This window comes from Lycium barbarum, chromosome 5 (assembly GCF_019175385.1).
Source record: "Lycium barbarum isolate Lr01 chromosome 5, ASM1917538v2, whole genome shotgun sequence".
NCBI lineage: Eukaryota > Viridiplantae > Streptophyta > Magnoliopsida > Solanales > Solanaceae > Lycium > Lycium barbarum.
Window position 1 is genome coordinate 17,120,482 of NC_083341.1, and position 20,450 is coordinate 17,140,931.

At 35.1% G+C, this 20,450-nt stretch overlaps 1 protein-coding gene across 1 annotated transcript; it reads left to right on the top strand.

Moving 5' to 3' along the window:
* The first annotated feature begins 295 nt into the window (after positions 1–295).
* Positions 296–3,767, top strand: LOC132640579 (glucose-6-phosphate/phosphate translocator 2, chloroplastic-like). Its single transcript, XM_060357216.1, has 5 exons — positions 296–955; positions 1,413–1,635; positions 1,903–2,125; positions 2,690–2,903; positions 3,377–3,767. Exons 1-5 carry the CDS (start codon positions 431–433, stop codon positions 3,410–3,412), a joined length of 1,221 nt encoding a protein of 406 aa, XP_060213199.1. The 5' UTR covers positions 296–430; the 3' UTR covers positions 3,413–3,767.
* Positions 3,768–20,450: the final 16,683 nt, after the last annotated feature.

Consider the following 20,450-nt stretch of genomic DNA (forward strand, 5'->3'; position numbering starts at 1 on the left):
TTACCGTTAGCCTTTGCAACAAGAAAAATCCAAGAAACCAATTCAACTTGTGCATAGCACAAGTTCTAAGTGACATGAAAATTGCTAAGAAACTGAGCGTTAGTAACGGTAGACATTTACCTTTGCCTTTTGCAATATGTATATGGACACCACATTTGCAACTAGCCTTCACAATCTCAAGAGGTCCATATCTTGACCCACCCACCCACCCCCCTCGCAAAAATAATAATAATAATAACAACAGACCCCGGCCATCACCTTTAAGAAATACTACTATAAATTCAAGCCCCCAAAGTGCATCTCATTCTATAGTAAGAATTCTTGCAGTAGTGTAACTAAATTACTACTACTTCTACTATAGGCCTCACTAGTCTTTTGGCCATAGTAGCAAGACACTTGTTTTAGTACTATATTTCAACTATAAACAGTAATGGCTTTCTCTGCTGGACAATCTTATGCAGTTTCAACAAATTTTGATCCCTTGCAACAAAATTTCTTGGGTTCTAAGCCTCACATTTCATCATTTTCCATCAACTTGAAACAATGTGAAAAGCCTAATATTTTGTCCAAAAAACCTCTCTATATTTCAGCAGTATTAAGTGGATTTGGACATGCTGATGAATCAAAAGAGTCCAAATCTAGGGACCCTTTAGTCCAATGCAATGCATATGAAGCTAGTCGACCGCAATCGGTACCAATCAACATTGAGTTTGGCCAAGAAGCTCAGGCTGCTTCTCGTCAGAAGCTTAAGATTGGGCTATATTTTGCAACGTGGTGGGCATTGAATGTTGTTTTCAATATATACAACAAGAAGGTGTTGAATGCCTTTCCATTTCCATGGCTTACTTCTACTCTTTCTTTGGCTGCTGGCTCTCTCATCATGTTGGTTTCTTGGGCTACCAAGATTGCTGAAACCCCAAAGACTGACTTTGATTTCTGGAAAGCCTTGTTTCCTGTAAGTAAATGATGTTTATTTAGACACTCGGGTTATGATTCGTTCCAGTTGAACACCGTAATGCATGATATAGTGTTCTTGTTAGACATTTTTACATACATTTTGGAAAAGATTTTGCGCGTGTTTTCAAGCATTCATTACTTAAATAAGTTAACCACTTAAATATGTCACATCCTTTAATTATACGCATTAGCCTCAATAAGTTGTAAGACCTCAGACCAGTTCCAATATCTGATAAATTATATAATTAAAGGAGATGACATATTTTATGTGATTATGTAATGGGCGCTTGAGAACACGTTCAAATTTTGTACTCAATTGAAACAGGTTATAATTTAAGTGTCTAAATGAAATTTACTGAAAAATTTAAGGGACCGTCGTCAATATATTCAGCCTTTTTTTGGACATTGAAACTCATATTCTGAATGTGGTCTGTTCTGTTTTTTTTCACTTCTAGGTAGCTGTGGCACACACAATTGGGCATGTGGCTGCAACAGTGAGCATGTCAAAAGTTGCAGTTTCATTCACACACATTATTAAGAGTGGAGAGCCTGCTTTTAGTGTTTTGGTTTCAAGATTGTTAGGTGAAACTTTCCCTTTGCCAATTTACCTTTCACTTGTGCCAATTATTGGTGGTTGCGCACTTGCTGCTATTACTGAACTCAACTTCAATCTAACAGGTAAGAAGAAAATGCAAGTTTCACTATTTTAGTTTAGGGATTTTTTCATTTTTGGTCGGCCGAAATTAATTACAGGCGATAATCAAAACATATATAACATATACACTGATTATGTATATGTTATGTATATTTATGTATACAATATGTGAATTATATGTATATTTATACTTAATAAATAGAACCAACTACATTTGTTAGTTATTATTTTTTTGAGCAGTCCAAAAATGTAATTATCCCTTGCATTTCGTAATCTTGATACCCTTGCAGGTTTTATGGGGGCAATGATATCAAACTTGGCATTTGTATTCAGAAACATATTCTCAAAAAAGGGCATGAAAGGGAAGTCAGTTGGAGGGATGAATTACTACGCTTGTCTTTCAATGATGTCTCTTTTAATTCTGATTCCCTTTGCTATTGCTGTGGAGGGTCCACAAGTATGGGCACTTGGATGGCAGAAAGCTGTCTCCCAAATTGGCCCAAAATTTATATGGTAAGCCCAAATTGCACTTTTGTTAAGTTGATGAAAGATCCCAATGTCACTTTCAGTTTCTTTGGAAAAAGCAAACACAAGTATGTTATGTCACACATGTTTCCCTTTGATCATGCTCATAGTTTATAGGGAAAAGGGCCAAATGTGTCCTTAAAATATTTGAAATGGGTAGGTAGTTTAGCTCACATATGTCCTTATCATTTAATAAGTGGTCCAAATATTTCTTATTTTAATTGGAGCCTTTAATTAACTCATTAATCAGCAAAAAAGAGTCAAATTTGCTCTTAAAGTATGCGAAATTGAGCAAATATGTCCTTAGTAAATAATACCCGTGAATGATACTCAATCAAATCTGATTTACTCACACTTAACAAAGTTAAAAAATTAGTTTTTTGGCTGACAGCCTCTCCCAACCCCACTGATTGTCTTGTGTGGTTCTAGTTTGCATAGTAAAAGTGGTCCAAGAACTTGCAAAAACTTAAAAATATCCAAACTCCTAAAGAGAAAAAAGAAGATCTTCAAGATTTTATAAACTGACTTCAATGTGATTGCTCTTTTCTTTAGGTGGGTGGTGGCCCAAAGTGTGTTCTATCACTTGTACAACCAAGTCTCCTACATGTCCCTAAATGAGATCTCCCCATTGACATTTAGCATTGGTAACACTATGAAGAGAATTTCTGTCATAGTCTCATCTATCATCATCTTCCAAATTCCAATTCAACCAGTCAACGCCCTTGGTGCTGCCATTGCAATCGTGGGAACTTTCCTATACTCACAGGTAATAACTGAATTTTTGTCTTCAAAATGTAGTGAATTTGATATTGTCTGTGTATTATATATATATATATATATATATATATATATATATATATATATATATATATATTGCATATTTACGGGGGACCAGTAAAAATCCATCCAAATGATCAATCTAGAATATGGACAACTTGTTACTTATTTTCATCCTAGATCCACTGCATGCTTAGACTGCTATAAGGATTATGACCACTCAAACAAACAATAAAGAATCTTTGCTTCACTTCTAAAAACTAGATCACTAAAAAAAATGACATTAGCTACGAGCTTCGTTGCAAAATTACTCGTAGCTGAGAAAATATTTTGTTAATCCGTCGCTAAATAGAATTAGCTACAGATTTTGTTGTTTAGCTACAGAATTTGTCCGTCGCTATTCCTGCTTTTTTTTAGTGGTGACCATTTTGAGCTAAATTTGTTGCAATGGTTTTCGTGCAGGCTAAGCAGTCACCGGAATTTGCTGAGGGTAGATGAAAAGAAAAATTGGGGACTTAAGACTTGCTTTGAGGAAAGTAAAAGATGGATAGAACTGGACCTATCACTTGTTGTAGATGAGATATTATAATGTTATCTTAGTGACTACTAGCAGTATCCCTAGCAAACAACCGAGGCATCGAAATGGTACCAGCCGTACTTAATAGTAGAAGAATTTGGCTAAAATATGTAAAATTATCCCTATCTCCTAAAAAGATTGTTCATTGTTTTTCCCTAGCAAATGACTGGAGGCATGGTTAGATGGATGTGAAAAATGGGCAGTCTCAGTGATATTTGTATTTACCCTTACGATGTGAATTAATATGAAAATATTGTATGTGTTCGTGGTGATAAATTGTAAAGATTGGTTTGCTCTGCTCGAGTTATATGTCTACAATTGAAATATTTTAAAATGAGTTGTTAAATAACAGACTGACGAGATTCCTAACCACCTAATTTGAATTCTCCGATGAATGTTTCAACGTCTTTTGAAATCCTATCTTGTACCTATGTAGTTTGAACATGACAAGGCAAAATTTGTCAATACAGAAAACTTTATGAACAATTTAATAAAATAACCGGAATAAAGATAGTATTAAATTTGGTCGGTCCGAAAAAACTTGTGAACAATTAACAACATAGACAAAATTTACAAATTCATCAAAATTTGTGAACAATTTAACAACATAGATAGAATGAAGATAATACCAAGTTTTGTCAGTCCCCAAGTTATGTCCTGCCGGCATAACTTATGAACAAGACAAGATTTGCCAGTCTGTTAAGACTTGTGAATTTAACAAGATAGGTAGAGTAAAGACCGTAGCAAAGTTATACCATGCCGGCTTAACCTTTGAACAAGACAAGATTTGCTAATCAAACATGAACTATGAACAATTTAAAAGGATAGGTAGCATGAAGATGTATATATGAAGGTATAATTTTTTATTTTTTCTAGTGTGTAGCATCAAAAAAATTTCCTCAAATTTTCAAACGAGGATAAAATTGGGCAATTTGCACGATTTCCCTTATTTGGGGGTGGTCTTTAATTTTTGTCCCTCAAATTGCTAGTCTTTAATTTTTATCCTTCGCCTAAATACCCTAAGATTCTAGGTTTGTACCCCTGCTCAGTCAAAAATAAAAATCGTAAGGCAGAGTTTAACAGCAAAATTAGGCCTAATCGAGCAAAAGTTAGGCCTAACTTTTGAAGAATTCCAGTAGAGTAAAAAAAAAAAAAAATCTGCCTTGCAAAAACTTTTGCCTTGAGGCAAATTCTACCTTATAAGTTCTGCCTTAGAATGCAGAATTTTCACGAAGTCTTGCCTTGCGATATTATTTTATTTTCTTAACTGAGCGGAGGTACGAACTTAGAACCTCGAGGTATTTTGGCCATTTTTTTAAGGCAAAGGACAAAAATTAAAGACTAGCAATTTGAGGGACAAAAATTAAAGACCAGCACCTTTGAAGGGAAATCCGTGCAAAAAAATGGATAAAATTCATATAGTGGCCCGAAAGAAGAATTTGCGCTGTTTGTTCCTCAATTGGGCTGGTCTTTAATTTTGCCCGTTTTTAATGTTTGTCCTTCGAATTCGAATTTATGTCTAATAGCTTGTTTGGCTAAGCTTATAAAAACAGTTTATTTTAAAAAGTATTTTTTTTCAAAAGTACTTTTGGCTAAAAGCAGTTTGTGTTTAGCCAATTAATTTAAAAAGTACTTTTAAGCAGCAATTAGTGTTTGGTCAAGTTTTTAAAAAGTGTTTCTAAGTGTATTTTTCTCAAAAGTACTTTTCAAAAAAGTGCTTTTGGGCAAAAGCTATTTTTTTAGCTTCTGAAAAACTGCTTCTGTTACTCCCCAAAAGTACTTATTTTCTCTCAAAAGCTTGGCCAAACTCCTCACTTTTTTTAAAATAAGTACTTTTGGGGAAAAAATAAGCTAGGCCAAACAGGCTATAAGGGAGCATATATTTTTAAGGACGCGGGCCGTAACTTATGGATATTATGACTTGAAAATATAGCTTATATCCCATGAAAAAGTTGTTCACATGGAGAGGTAAATTAAAGACCAGCATAAAAGAGCGGACAAATGTGCAGATGACCGACCCGGCACGAAATGATACTATTTGTAAGGGACCCTTTGTACAAATCAAAGGGCAAGGTCTCAATTTGGCCTGGCTAATTGAGTATTGGGCCTACTGCAAAACTGGCCAGTTTGGTAGAAGGAAGTGTTTAATCCTAAATCTTATTTGCACGATTGTGCTTCAAAGGCACTAGTCTTTAATTTTTGGCCCTCAAATTGGTGATCTTTAATTTTAGTCCTTCACCTAAGATCCTGAGGTCCTGAATTCAAACTCCAGTTCAATTTATAAAAACAAATTCCAAGACAGAGTTTGGTAGCAAATTTATGCCTTAAGGCAGAATTTTACAAAATTTCAATTGAATAAAAAAAATAAAAAAATAAAAAGACTGCCTTAATGCAAACCTCTACCTTAAGGTAGAGTTTGGCCTTCGGGTATGTAGAGTTTTCCCATGCCCGAACCTCACACTCTGCCTGAAGGTAGTAAAACTCTGTCTTGCGAATTAAAGACCAGTGCCTTTGAAGGGCATTCCGCACAAAAAAAAAGTTTTTTTTTTACGCGTGGCTTGTCCTACATATGGACTGGTCTTTAATTTTTGCCCCTCAAATCACAAGTCTTTAATTTTTTTTTTCTACTTCTCATTTAATGAAAATTTATAAGCCAAAGTATCCATATTCGCTGGCCTACGAACCCAGATATTCTGGGTTCGAACCCCAACAGAGTAAAAAACAAATATCGCAAGGTAGGGTTTCATATAAATTATGCCTATTCGGAAAAAGTTACATAAAATCTATGCCTTGTCCGCTATAGTTCTATAGAAAATAAGTTATCCGACATAAGTTTATATGGACTATGCCTATTCGTGCAAAGCTATATAAAAACTATGCCTGACAAGGCATAGTTTCTATGTAACTTTGCCTGAATAGTCATAGTTTCTATGCAATCTTATCTTGAGAAATTAGGTCATAGATCCGAATTTCTTTTCTTATTTTTTCAATGTCAAAGATATTTTTGATCACTTTTTTATTACTTAAAATGCTGAAAGATAAAAATTAAAAACCTGCAATTTGAAGGGAAAAAAATTAAAGACCATCCGAAGATACGGGAAATCGTGCATATTGCCGAAATCTAAATTGAGCGCCAAGCCTTTCCCATAACTACAAATGTTGACCTTTTGAATAATACGTGTTTTGCTAGTCTAGCAAAATTTTGGAGGGCAACTTTGAAGTGCACAACTGATAACGTCAAAATCCACTCCTCAAAGAGAAAGTGTACACGGTCGTATGCAATATAATTTATCTAATTATGAGTCGGGGTCGATCCCACAGGGAACAATATACTAGGCGATTAAGAAAGTAAGGAACTTTCACCAACTAAGCTAAAGCCAAACGATAGATAATATTTTGGTTTTTTGAGAAAACTATAACTAATGCGGAAATGTAAACTAACCTAGAAAGCAAGTAAAATGATCAATGGCCACAAGCATGGATAATAGGAGATTACACTCAAGTAACGATCCAATGTATTTTACAATTTTACAACTAAGAACGAGGTTATGTTAATAGATAATGATTTCTAAATTTCATTGAAATTTTCTCAACCAAATCAATGAATTTTACTTTAAGCTTTCTCAAGCCTTAAAGTGTGATATTAGGCACAATCAATATAATCCCAAGTGACTTTCCTCTCTCGAGCTCAAGTCATTAGACAAGGGTTATGCATCAAATCCTTGTTAACTAATCTTTCCCAAATCGATTTTTCTCTCTCGAGCTCAAATCAAATTAAATGGGCGAGTCCTACGGTTAGTTAATCCCTTTGGAAACATTCAAGAAAGAGATTAATTAAAGAAACAATAACCCACTTCATTAGGAATAAAATCATTCAATATATAAGCAAAACAAGAGTTTCAAACCAAACTTTAATCAAGAATATTTTCATAAACAAGATTCAAGTAATGGAATAGAAAGCTACACACTTAGATAATCAATACATAGCAAGGAGAAGAAGAAATGAGTAAAGGATTAAGAAATTTCTTATCAAGATCTTCAAATCTTCAATCCCCAAGTGTGGGTGCAAAAACCTAGCTCTTCAAGCTTGATGAAAATGGCCAAAGATCCGTTTTACAAACCCTAGCATTCTATTTATAGAAATGCCAAAACGGGAACAAAATCTGGATAAAAATACCCTGCGTGCACAACATGCGTCTCGTAGGTTGTATCGCATGTTCAACCTGCGGTTCGCAGGTTGTACAAAACTCTCGCAGGTCTTGCAATGTACAGTGATGACTTGCAGCACATGCGGTCATGGATACGTCTCGCAGGTGGGACCTGCGTCTCGCAGGTGATGCTTGCAGATGCTGCATCCAATTTTTCAAATTTTCAAAATCTCTGTACAAACTTGCTGCAGAACATGCGGCTCGCATGTGTGACCTGCGGCTCGCAGGTCACGCTTCTTCTATTTTGGCTTGTTTTACTCTATTTTGCTCCATTTTGATCCATTTTTCTCTGTTATGCTCTCCGGACATCTTATCCTACAAAACGACATAAATACACGAAAACACCAAAAGTGCTTGAAGAGTTACAAAAGCTTAAGAAATTAGCATCGAATATCCCGTAATTTCACAGCACATCAACACCCCCAACTTAAAGTCTTTGCTTGTCCTCAAGCAAATCAAAACCAAAATCTCAATGAGGATCCACTTTAAGCACAAAAACATGACTTTGATTGGTACAAATAATTAGGCTACAAGCATGTGAAACTTCAACCAAATAACTGCCTCATTTCAAAATACAATTTCAAGAATGCAATGGAGTTTCAAAACAATCAAGCGACAATACTCAAGCCTCAATAAGTGACTCAAAACCACTAGCTTACTAGATATGCTCATTTGACTCAACTTGATATTTTTCAACATCACCATTCTATCGTAATCCATATGCCCTCCTCACAAGAAAGAAATTTCCAAAATCACTATATTCACAACAACAACACAAGGGACATATACACAAAGTCACTCACACTCAATAAAGAAATTCTAGTGCTAACAAATATCACACCATAAGCTTGCCTTTATTTTCAATCATCACTAACTCAAGAACATTCGGTTGGAGATCACATAGGGACTTTTTAAGCTTGTAATGTAGGCTTAGGGAAAGGTAGGATAAGTATTTGGGATACAAGTGATTACGCCCTCCTCGAACACTACACAAAACCTTTCGTCCACTTTCCTCTTCATTTCAAAACATCACTCCTTCCTTTGCATACTAGTTTCCCCAATTATTCCAACTTCTTTTTGTGCAACAATTTTCTTGATTTCTAATTTTTTTTTATTTTTTTTCACAAAGATACATTTTTTTGCACAAAAAGTTTGCAACCTTTTTGTATTTTTCAAATTTCTTCATTTCTTTTGACTTTTCCACAACATCAATCTTCACCACTTCTCAAGCAACACTAACACCCCCAACTTAGGCTTTTGGCCTCAAATTAACAATTTAACGTTCAAGGAGGGAAAGGTTCAATAGAGAGAGTTTCATCAAGAAGAGTAAAGGCTTGTAATGTGGCAATCAAAGAAAATGTCATAGGCTCAAATGGGGTTACTAGTGATATTATTTATGCAATGGCAGGCTAGAAAGGCTAAAGAGGTTTTTTCAAAAATCACAAAGATAGCCCAAGGTCATCTCTCCAACCAATATAATTAAAATTAGCATTGAAAGATTAACCGGGCAAGTTCTAGATGATAAAAGTAAGCATAAGGATTATTCAACAAACACTCACCACACATGGCATATGAACTAGTCAAGATGGAGCAATTTCACTTCCTAAGCAAGAACAATTAGAGCAATATCTCATAATCCAAAGTAAACCTAACTAGTAGGTAAAGAGTCACTAAATGAGCCAAAAAGTTGTCACAAAGGTCATTCTTTCCTATGCACCTTGCTTTTTAACTTTCACAAAAAATTTGGAGGGTATTCGCATGTCAACATTCCACATGCAAGAGACTAACTCTATTAGTACCAAACAAGTCAAGAGTTTCCATATTTTTCCTCAAAGGAGCACCTACACCTAAACTACAAAGACTAATGAAAGAAGCTAAGAAAGAAAATAAAATAATAAGAGTGACTAATCCACAACATGCCAAAAGAACGAAATTTTCAGAAATTTGAGCAAGTTCCATTTGTAACGTTTATTCACAGCCATACCAACAGTCATAAAATAAGCCCGACAAGGGCACACAATCAAGCATAACCAAAATATAATGTGCTACCATATGCCACCCCAACTAAAAACATTGCAATGTCCTCAGTGCACAATGACAAAAAAAAAAAAAACTGGACAGTTTTGCAAAAAACTGTGCAAAACAGTCCAGTTAACAGTGCTGCAATTTTCAACAACTACTGGTTTGGGGCTGTCTGGAAATCCGACCTGCTCAAAATAACTCCAAAAATTCTGAAACTTTGCAGATTAGCCAAAAACCATAAACTAAACTATTCTAAAAAATAAAATTTCAAAAACGATTTAAAATTTTTAAAACGATGGGTTGCCTCCCACCAAGCGCTTAAGTTAACATCGCGGCACGACGGTTACCTTTACCACTTTTCCCTCCATTTGGAAGATATGAATTTGCGCCCCAACTTTGAATCAAGATTCCGGTGATGCTCGTGAGGCGGTGGTAGGAAAGCAAAGAGGCCAACTCTCGGGTGTCGCATTTGGCACTTCTTGGCCCGTAAGTGAGGCATGCCATTTTGTCTTCTTGGCATACCAAACTTCAAAATGAAAACGCTTTCTTTTTTATCTCCAAAATTCTCCATAGGCTCGGTTAGTTCAACTTCCATATCATCAACCAAGCATAATATTGAAAAATGGTTGGAATGTGGTCCAATGCGCTTCAATTTCAAATTCACTTCATTTTTGACATCCTCACCCAAAAATGAACTAGAGTCTTCAAAAACCATTTCATGAACTTTTATATAAAACTCTAGTATCATTTCTTTAATCTCGGCATCTTGCATTATTTTTGGATTGGTCGGTAGGCAATTCATCATTAGCTCTTGAAAATCAATCTTGACCACTTTTTCATTGGAAACCAACTTAAAACTACTATCCATGACTATTTGATGTTGAGTATTGCATACCTCAACTTTTGCATTCAATTCGGCTTTCAAGTCACGGATAGCAATTTCAAGTTTCTTCAACTCTTGACTTTGCTCAACATGTATTTTTAAAAATTCTTCCATCATCCTCGAAATGCCTTCACGATGATCCCCATAGGCTTCAAGTTGTTGAGCTTGAGTCATAAGCCAATCTTGGCTCACAATTTCCACTTTGTCAAGGCCTTCTTCAAGTTGAGAGTCATTCAAAGCTTGTAAAAATTCACCCTTAGAGAAATTCATGTTTTGGCCACTTTCTTGTCTACTTTCAACATCCTCAAGTTGTTGAGCATTATGAGTCTGAACCAATAATTTCATTTGATCCTCCAAGGTGTGAATAGATTTGTCATTGTAATTAATTGCTTGCCTCAAGTCATCAAATGGTTGCCTCAAGTCCTTAACCGCTAAGTCCTGTTTTTTCACTTTTTCAAGGATGGTCTCCAACATGAGCATTATCCTCTCATTTTGAGCATTTGAGGCTTCTTCCACTTCCATATCCCTACTATTATCAAAATCAAAACTAGAATAGTCATAGTGGGGGTTCAGGGAAGGGAAGGACAAATAAGCACAATTATCCCAATGGCCATTTTGACCCCCACACCTATCAGAAATACTCCACTCATAGGTTTGGGATTGTGCGCACAATCCGCCCCCGGGAGAATTCAAACAATTTTGCCATGAGTATGGTCCTCCACAATAAAGACAAGGGTCATCAAAGTATGAACAACTACCATCCGACCAATTTTCATTATATGATGCCATTTTTTTTTATATATATGAAGATAAAATAAAGCAAAGAAACAACTACACAAATATTCACAAGTTTGGACCAAAGCAAGTTAGCTTAAATCCCAAACTAACCCAAATACGTCAAATTGTTCCCCGACAACGGCGCCAAAATTGATAACGTCTAAGTCCACTCCTCAAAGAGAAAGTGTACACGGTCGTATGTAATATAATTTACCCAACTATAAGTCAGGGTCGATCCCACAGGGAACAATATACTAGGCGATTAAGAAAGTAAGGAACTTTCACCAACTAAGATAAAGCCAAACGATAGATAATATTTTGGTTTTTGGAGAAAATTATAACTAATGCGGAAATGTAAACTAACTTAGAAAGCAAGTAAAATGATCAATGGCCACAAGCATGGATAATAGGAGATTACACTCAAGTAACGATCCAATGTATTTTACAATTTTACAACTAAGAACGAGGTTATGTTAATAGATAATGATTACTAAATTTCATTGAAAGTTTCTCAACCAAATCAATGAATTTTACTTTAAGATTTCTCAAGCCTTAAAGTGTGATATTAGGCACAATCAATATAATCCCAAGTGACTTTCCTCTCTCGAGCTCAAGTCATTAGACGAGGGTTATGCCTCAAATCCTTGTTAACTAATCTTTCCTAAATCGATTTTTCTCTCTCGAGCTCAAATCAAATTAAATGGGCGAGTCCTAGGGTTAGCTATTCCCTTTGGAAACATTCAAGAACGAGATTAATTAAAGAAATAATAACTCATTTCATTAGGAATAAAATCATTCAATACATAAGCAAAACAAGAGTTTCAAACCAAACTTTAATCAAGAATATTTTCATAAACAAGATTCAAGTAATGGAATAGAAAGCTACACACTTAGATAATCAACACATAGCAAGGAAAAGAAGAAATGAGTAAAGGATTAAGAAACTTCTTATCAAGATCTTCAAATCTTTAATCCCCAAGTGTGGGTGCAAAAACCTAGCTCTTCAAGCTTAATGAAAATGGCCAAAGATCCATTTTACAAACCCTAACATTCTATTTATAGAAGTGCCAAAACAGGAACAAAATCTGAACAAAAATACCCTGCGTGCACAACATGCGTCTCGCAGGTTGTATCGCATGTTCAACCTGCGGTTCGCAGGTTGTACAAAACTCTCGGGGGTCTTGCAATGTACAATGATGACTTGCAGCACATGCGGTCATGGATGCGTCTCGCAGGTGGGACCTGCGTCTCGCAGGTGATGCTCGCAGATGTTGCATCCAATTTCTTCAAATTTCCAAAATCTCTGTACAAACTTGCTGCAGAACATGCGGCTCGCATGTGTGACCTGCGGCTCGCATGTGTGACCTGCGACTCGTGATAACGTCCAAATCCACTCCTCAAAGAGAAAGTGTACACGGTCGTATGCAATATAATTTACCCAACTATGAGTCGGGGTCGATCCCACAGGGAACAATATACTAGGCGATTTAAACAAGTAAGGAATTATCACCAACTAAGCTAAGCCAAACAATAGATAATATTTTGGTTTTTGAGAAAATTATAACTAATGCGGAAATGTAAACTAACCTAGAAAACAAGTAAAATGATCAATGGCCACAAGTTTGGATACAAAGGAAATTACACTCAAGTAACGATCCAATGTATTTCATGATTTTACAACTAAGAGCAGGTTTATGTTAATAGATAATGGTTTCTACAATCTCATTGAAAGTCTTCCAACCAAATCAATGAATTTCACTCTAAGCTTTTTCAAGCCTTAGAGTGTGATATCAAGCACAACCAATTGAATTTCAAGTAACTTTCCTATTCCTAGCTCAAGTTATTAGATGGGTTTAATGACCCAAATTCTTGTTAATTAATCTTTCCCAACCTAGATTTCCTCTTCCGAGCTCAATCAAAGTAAATAGGCGAGTCTTAGGGTTAGCTAATCCCTTAAGAAACATTAAAGAATAAGATTAATTAAATCAACAAAGACCCACTTCAATAGCAATAAAAATCATTCAATACATAAGCATAACAAGAGATTTAATCCAACACTTGATAATGAATAATATCATAAACAAGATTCAAGTGAAAGAAGAAAATACTACACACTTAAATATTCAATACAAAACAAGGAATTGAAGAAAGAATTAAGAAATATCTCATTAAAGTGCTTCCAATTTTCTCCTCCAATGGTGTAGATGAAACCCTAGCTCTCCAAGCTTGTATGAAATGGCCAAAGATAATGATATTTTCTCCCAAGTCATCCTCTTATAGCTCCCAATATTCCCACATTAAAATATGACCAAAACAGCCCATATTTTCAGATTTGCAAATCTGTCCCTTTTTTTTGCAAAACTGTCCAGTTTTGCCAAACTGTCCTATTTGGCCTCTTTTTGACTTAATTTTCACTTGGTTTCTTCCGATCACTTCTAAATCACATAAAACCTGTAAAATAGATGTAAACGATATTAAATGCACTATTTTTTCAATCAAACATTGCAAAAGTCTAAGCTTAAAGAAGAGATAAGTTGGTTAAATACTAACTTATCAAACCCCCCAAACTTAAACTATTGCTTGTCCTCAAGCAATTCAAAATATACAATCTCCTTTCAAGAAATCAACTCAATAGTGCACCAACATCACACCAAGTCAAAAAGTCTACTTTAAGCACAAACACATGACTTTGATTGGTACCAACAATTAATCCAAAAAACATATGAATCACCAACTTCTCAAAAACATTTTTTCATTTCAAGTGCTCAAACACCAAGTTAATCAAAGTAGCAATCAAGTCATGACACTAAAGCTTCAAAATTTGCCTCATTATCACAAAACAACTTTCTTTTGTTCATTCCTCTCAATTGGAAAATGGAACAAATTCACAACTTAAATTCTCATGTGCCCTCACACTCAGGAGAGAATCCCACACTTAGAAAATGTAATTCAAAACACAAATGGGATATCAAATAGAAAGAATTAACTCTCTCTCACACAAAGATGTTCAAATGCACACAAGTAGTACCATAAGCTTGCCCTTCATGTATTTCTCCACTCATGTAGACACACTTGGTTCAAAATCAACTAGAACTTAAAGGGTTGTAATGTAGGCTTTTGGTTAAGGTAGGGCACAATTTGGGTAAAAGTGACTCAAAACCTCCCTAAGCACTACAATTTTCAACAATCAAAGCACACTTCCTTTGAAACTTTTCCACCCCTTTCTTCATTTTTTCATTTCACCACTTAGTCTTCCCATTATTCACAACTCTTTATTCTTCCTTCATTTTTTTTTCTTTTTCAAAATAACAAGGAAGTTTTCAAAAAAAAAAATCACATTTTCACCTTTAAAGTAACTCCCACATAACAATTTTTTCCAACCATCACCCCCAAACTTAGGCTTTTAGCCTATGTTTGCACTTTCAACGCACTTAAGGAGGTAGGGTACCAAAAGATGGATCAATGAAGAACAGGGTAAAACTTGTAACATGGTTGTCAAAGAAAAAGTTAAAGGCTCAAAAGGGGTTAACTAGGGAAAACATGCAAGGGTAGGATATTTAAGGCGCAAAAACGGTCCAAGGAAGGCCTAACATCATTTTTTAAACCAAGTGTAGTCTAGGATTTCGCCCTGAAACACATTCCGGGCAAGTTCTAGACCACAAGTAATGCAAAAGAACTCACAAAAACCTCACCACACATGGCACATGCAAACTCAAGTGAAATATGTATCCAAAAACCAATTGAACAAAATGAACTCACAAAATCAGTCATAGCCTAAAGAGACTAATTAGTGAAAGCAAGAGCCAAAAATTGAGTCTAAAAGTCACAACAAGAATCCTCACATCAATCGTATTTTTTTTCTTTCAAAAATCAAGAATTCATACGTCAAGGATTAAATAAGTAGATACCAAGCAAGCCAAAAGTTAGCCAAGGGGCAAAAAAATCACATCCCAGCACCATTTTTACTCCTAAACCAACTAACTAAGAACGGAAATAAAATAATAAAAGTGACTAATCCGCAACATGCCAACAAAAAAGTTTTCAAAACTTTGAGCAAGTTCCATTTGTAACAACAACTATCCATAGCCACACCAACAATCATAAAACAAGCCCGGCAAGAGCACACAATATTCATACATAAGACAAAAGCCCGACAAGGGCACAAATCAAGCATAACTAAAATATAATGTGCTACCACATGTCACCCCCAACTACAAATATTGCAGTGTCCTCACTGCACATAATCGAAACAAAACATAAAATAGTTTGAGAGCAATTAATTTTTTTTTTTTTACCGTCACAACCTGCGAACATGACCTGTGACTCGCAGGCATGACCTGCGATTCGCAGGTGATGTCACCTGAAAAAAAAAATTAGCAGCAGCTACTGGTTTGTGGCTGCTCTAAAAACCCGACCTGCTCAAAACAATTCCAAAAATTCTGAAACTTTGTAGATTAGTCAAAAATCATAAACTAAACTATTCTAAAAAATAAAATTTCAAAAATAATTTAAATTTTTTAAAACGATGGGTTGCCTCCCACAAAGCGCTTGATTTAACGTCGCGGCACGACGGTTACCTTTACCACTTTTCCTTCCATTTGGAAGATATGAATTTGCGCCCCAACTTTGAATCAAGATTATGATGACGCTAATGGGGCGGTGGTAGAAAGTCAAAGAGGCCAACTCTCAGGTGTCGCATTTTGCACTTCTTGGCCCGTAAGTGAGGCATGCCATTTTGTCTTCTTGACATAGCAAACTTCAAAATGAAAACGCTTTGATCTTCATCTCCAAAATTCTCCATAGGCTTGGTTGATTCAACTTCCATATCATTCACCAAGCACAACGTTGAAAAATGGCTAGAATGAGGTCCAACGCGCTCAAATTCCAAATTTGCATGAATTTTGACATCCTCACCCAAAAATGAACTAGAGTCTTCAAAAATTATTTTATCAACTTTTTTATGCAACTCTAGTATCATTTCTTCAACTTCGGCATCATTCACTATTTTTGGGTTGGTAGGCTGACAATTTACCATTAGCTCATGAAAATCAATCTTGACCTCTTCTTCATTGGAAACTAACTCAAAACTACAACCCATGGCCCTTTGATATTGAGCATCACATGCCTCAATCTTTGCACTCAATTCGGCCTCCAATTTTTGGATAGCAATTTCAAGTAGCTCCACTTCTTGACTTTGCTCAACATGCATTTTTAGAAATTCTTCCATCATCCGTGAAATGCCTTCACGGTGATCCCCATAGGCTTCCAGTTGTTGAGCTTGATTCATTAGCCAATCTTGGCTCAAAATTTCCATCTTGTCAAGTTTTTCTTCATTGTGAGAGTCGTCCAACTCTTGTAAAAATTCATCCATGGTGAGATATACCTTTTGTATAGTTTTATCATCTCCATGTTGAACTTTTTGCCACAATTTGGTCAAGACTTGCCCATAGTTTTTATTCCTCCCCATTATGCTTTTCAAAATTTCCTCAACTTCTTCTTTTTGAGAATTAGAGATTTCTTCATCAATATTTTGCTCTTCTTCAAGTTGAACCAGTTTCTCACTTTCACAACTTTCGTTGTGGTCACAAGAATTGTCGGGCTCATCTTTCAAATTTTAAATCTCTTCTTCAACCAATTCATTTTGAGGAGTAGACATTTCCATGACAATTGAGGAATTGGCATCCTCAAATGAATCATTCATTCTTTTCATAGCTTCTCCATTTTCTAAAATGGATTGTTGGACGAGCTTTCGCTCTTCCTCCATTTTAGCTTCTCGATCTAAGTATGTTTGGAGCATTGTCATGATGCCTTCAAATCCGGTACTTTGTCCTTCACTTGCCATGTCAAACTCAAAAGCACAACTAGCATTTTTGTTAGAACAACTTGGGGGAGGGGAAGCAAAATAATTAGGACAATCACCCCAATGTCCACCTTGACCACCACATATATTACAAATATTCCCATCATAGGATTGAGACGGTGCACACATCTCTCTCCCGGGAGCATTTTCACAATCTTGCCAAAAGTGGAGTTCTCCACAATATGCGCATGGGTCATCAAAATATGGGTTGCAACCATCAAACCCATTTTCATTCCAAGATGCCATAGTAACACAAGTACAAAAATAAATAACAAAAAATAAAAATAAAAAACTAACACAAAGAAACAAAAAAAAAAACACAAACACATATTCACAAGTTTGGACCAAAGCAAGCAAGCTTAAATCCCAAACTAACCCAAATACGCCAAATTGTTCCCCGGCAACGGCACCAAAATTGATAACGTCCAAATCCACTCCTCAAAGAGAAAGTGTACACAGTCGTATGCAATATAATTTACCCAAATATGAGTCGGGGTCGATCCCACAGGGAACAATATACTAGGCGATTTAAACAAGTAAGGAATTATCACCAACTAAGCTAAGCCAAACAATAGATAATATTTTGGTTTTTGAGAAAATTATAACTAATGCGGAAATGTAAACTAACCTAGAAAGCAAGTAAAATGATCAATGGCCACAAGTTTGGATACAAAGGAAATTACACTCAAGTAACGATCCAATGTATTTCATGATTTTACAACTAAGAGCAGGTTTATGTTAATAGATATTGGTTTCTACAATCTCATTGAAAGTCTTCCAACCAAATCAATGAATTTCACTCTAAGCTTTTTCAAGCCTTAGAGTGTGATATCAAGCACAACCAATTGAATTTCAAGTAACTTTCCTATTCCTAGCTCAAGTTATTAGATGGGTTTAATGACCCAAATTCTTGTTAATTAATCTTTCCCAACCTAGATTTCCTCTTCCGAGTTCAATCAAAGTAAATGGGCGAGTCTTAGGGTTAGCTAATCCCTTAAGAAACATTAAAGAACAAGATTAATTAAATCAATAAAGACCCACTTCAATAGCAATAAAAATCATTCAATACATAAGCATAACAAGAGATTTAATCCAACACTTGATAATGAATAATATCATAAACAAGATTCAAGTGAAAGAAGAAAATACTACACACTTAAATATTCAATACAAAACAAGGAATTAAAGAAAGGATTAAAAAATATCTCATTAAAGTGCTTCCAATCTTCTCCTCCAATGGTGTAGATGAAACCCTAGCTCTCCAAGCTAGTATGAAATGGCCAAAGATAATGATATTTTCTCCCAAGTCATCCTCTTATAGCTCCCAATATTCCCACATTAAAATATGACCAAAACAGCCCATATTTTCAGATTTGCAAATCTGTCCCTTTGTTTTTGCAAAACTGTCCAGTTTTGCAAAACTGCCCCATTTGGCCTCTTTTTGACTTAATTTTCACTTGATTTCTTCCGATCACTTCTACATCACATAAAACCTGTAAAATAGATGTAAACGATATTAAATGCACTATTTTCTCAATCAAACATTGCAAAAGTCTAAGCTTAAAGAAGAGATAAGTTGGTAAAATACTAACTTATCAACTCGCACGTCACGCTTCTTCTATTTTGGCTTGTTTTGCTCTATTTTGCTCCATTTTGGTCCATTTTGCTCTGTTATGCTCTCCGGACATCTTATCCTACAAAACGACATAAATACACCAAAAGTGTTTGAAGAGTTACAAAAGCTTAAAAAATTAGCATCGAATATCTTGTAATTTTTTTATGGGAAGAACTTAATTATATTACCTACTAACCATCTTTACACGATATACTCTAGTAATAATAATTACTTTTAAAAAAAATTATTACATATGCGGTACGGAAAGGAAAAATGGGATTGGGGATCATAAGGTAGAGAATCGAACCCTCACCAACAAGGTGAAAGTTCAGGTAGCCAATCAACTTAGCTACTAAGATCCCCTAGTAATAATTAATTATATATAGGCTCTTATATTATTTACATAATATATATTCTCATAAAAATTAGTTCTCGTTACTTAATAGCACAGTGTCTTATGGGATACTATCCCTAAAATTTACCAATTTTGATATCTTCATTTTTTTAGCCGGGGCTCTTCCGGACACAGTGGACAGGGGTAAAATCTGTGCGCATTCTATCCTCCCGGATCCCACTTGTGGGAAAATTGAGTATGATGTTGTTGTTGATGATGAAACAAACCAAACATACCAGTACTCAAATATTTCTACTATTTAGAAGAGTGAGTTGTTACTCACTCTTCGTCGTCCGTCGTGGGCCACCTCTCATAAATAAATAAATAAAATTTGGGCCCACCCCTCATAAATAAAAAAAAAAATTGCCCCCCCCCCCCCCCCACACACACACAAATTTAAAAAAAAACAATTGAGCCCCATGTTAAACAGGCCCATAAAAATAAAAAATAAAAAATTGTAAAAAAAAAATGTGGGCCCATATATATTAAACAACAACTAATATTGAAAAAAATTATAGACCCCATATTAAACACCAGCCAGTATTAAAAAAAACCCACCACATTCAAACTCACGGAAAAAAAAAGTGAACCCCATATTAACAAAATCAAGCAATATTAAAAAAAAAAAAATTGGGCCCCATATTAAACAAGCCCATAAAAATAAAAAATAAAAAATTGTAAAAAAATGTGGGCCCCATATATATTAAACAACAACTAATATTAAAAAATAATGTGGACCCCATATTAAACACCAGCCAGTATTAAAAAAAAAAGTGGAACCCACCACATCCAAACTCACTGGAAAAAAAAGTGGACCCCATATTAACAAAATCAAGCAATATTAGAAAAAAAAAAAGTGAATCCCATATTAAAAAAAACAAACAATGTTAAAAAAAAATTGTGGGCCTCATATTAAACATCATGCGTATTCGTAGCAAACACTAATATAATAAAATTTTAAATACGGAGCACAAACTACAATGTTATATTAATCGTGTTTTGAACATAATATCCCATATTGACAAAATCAAGCAATATATATATTAAAAAAAAAAGTGAATCCCATATTAAAAAAAAAAACAATGTAAAAAAAAAAGTTCAGACTTTGTATTCTTAGCAAACACTAATAGAATAAAGTTTTAGATACGGAGCACAAATTACAATGTTATATCAATCGTGTTTTCAACATAGTATATATAT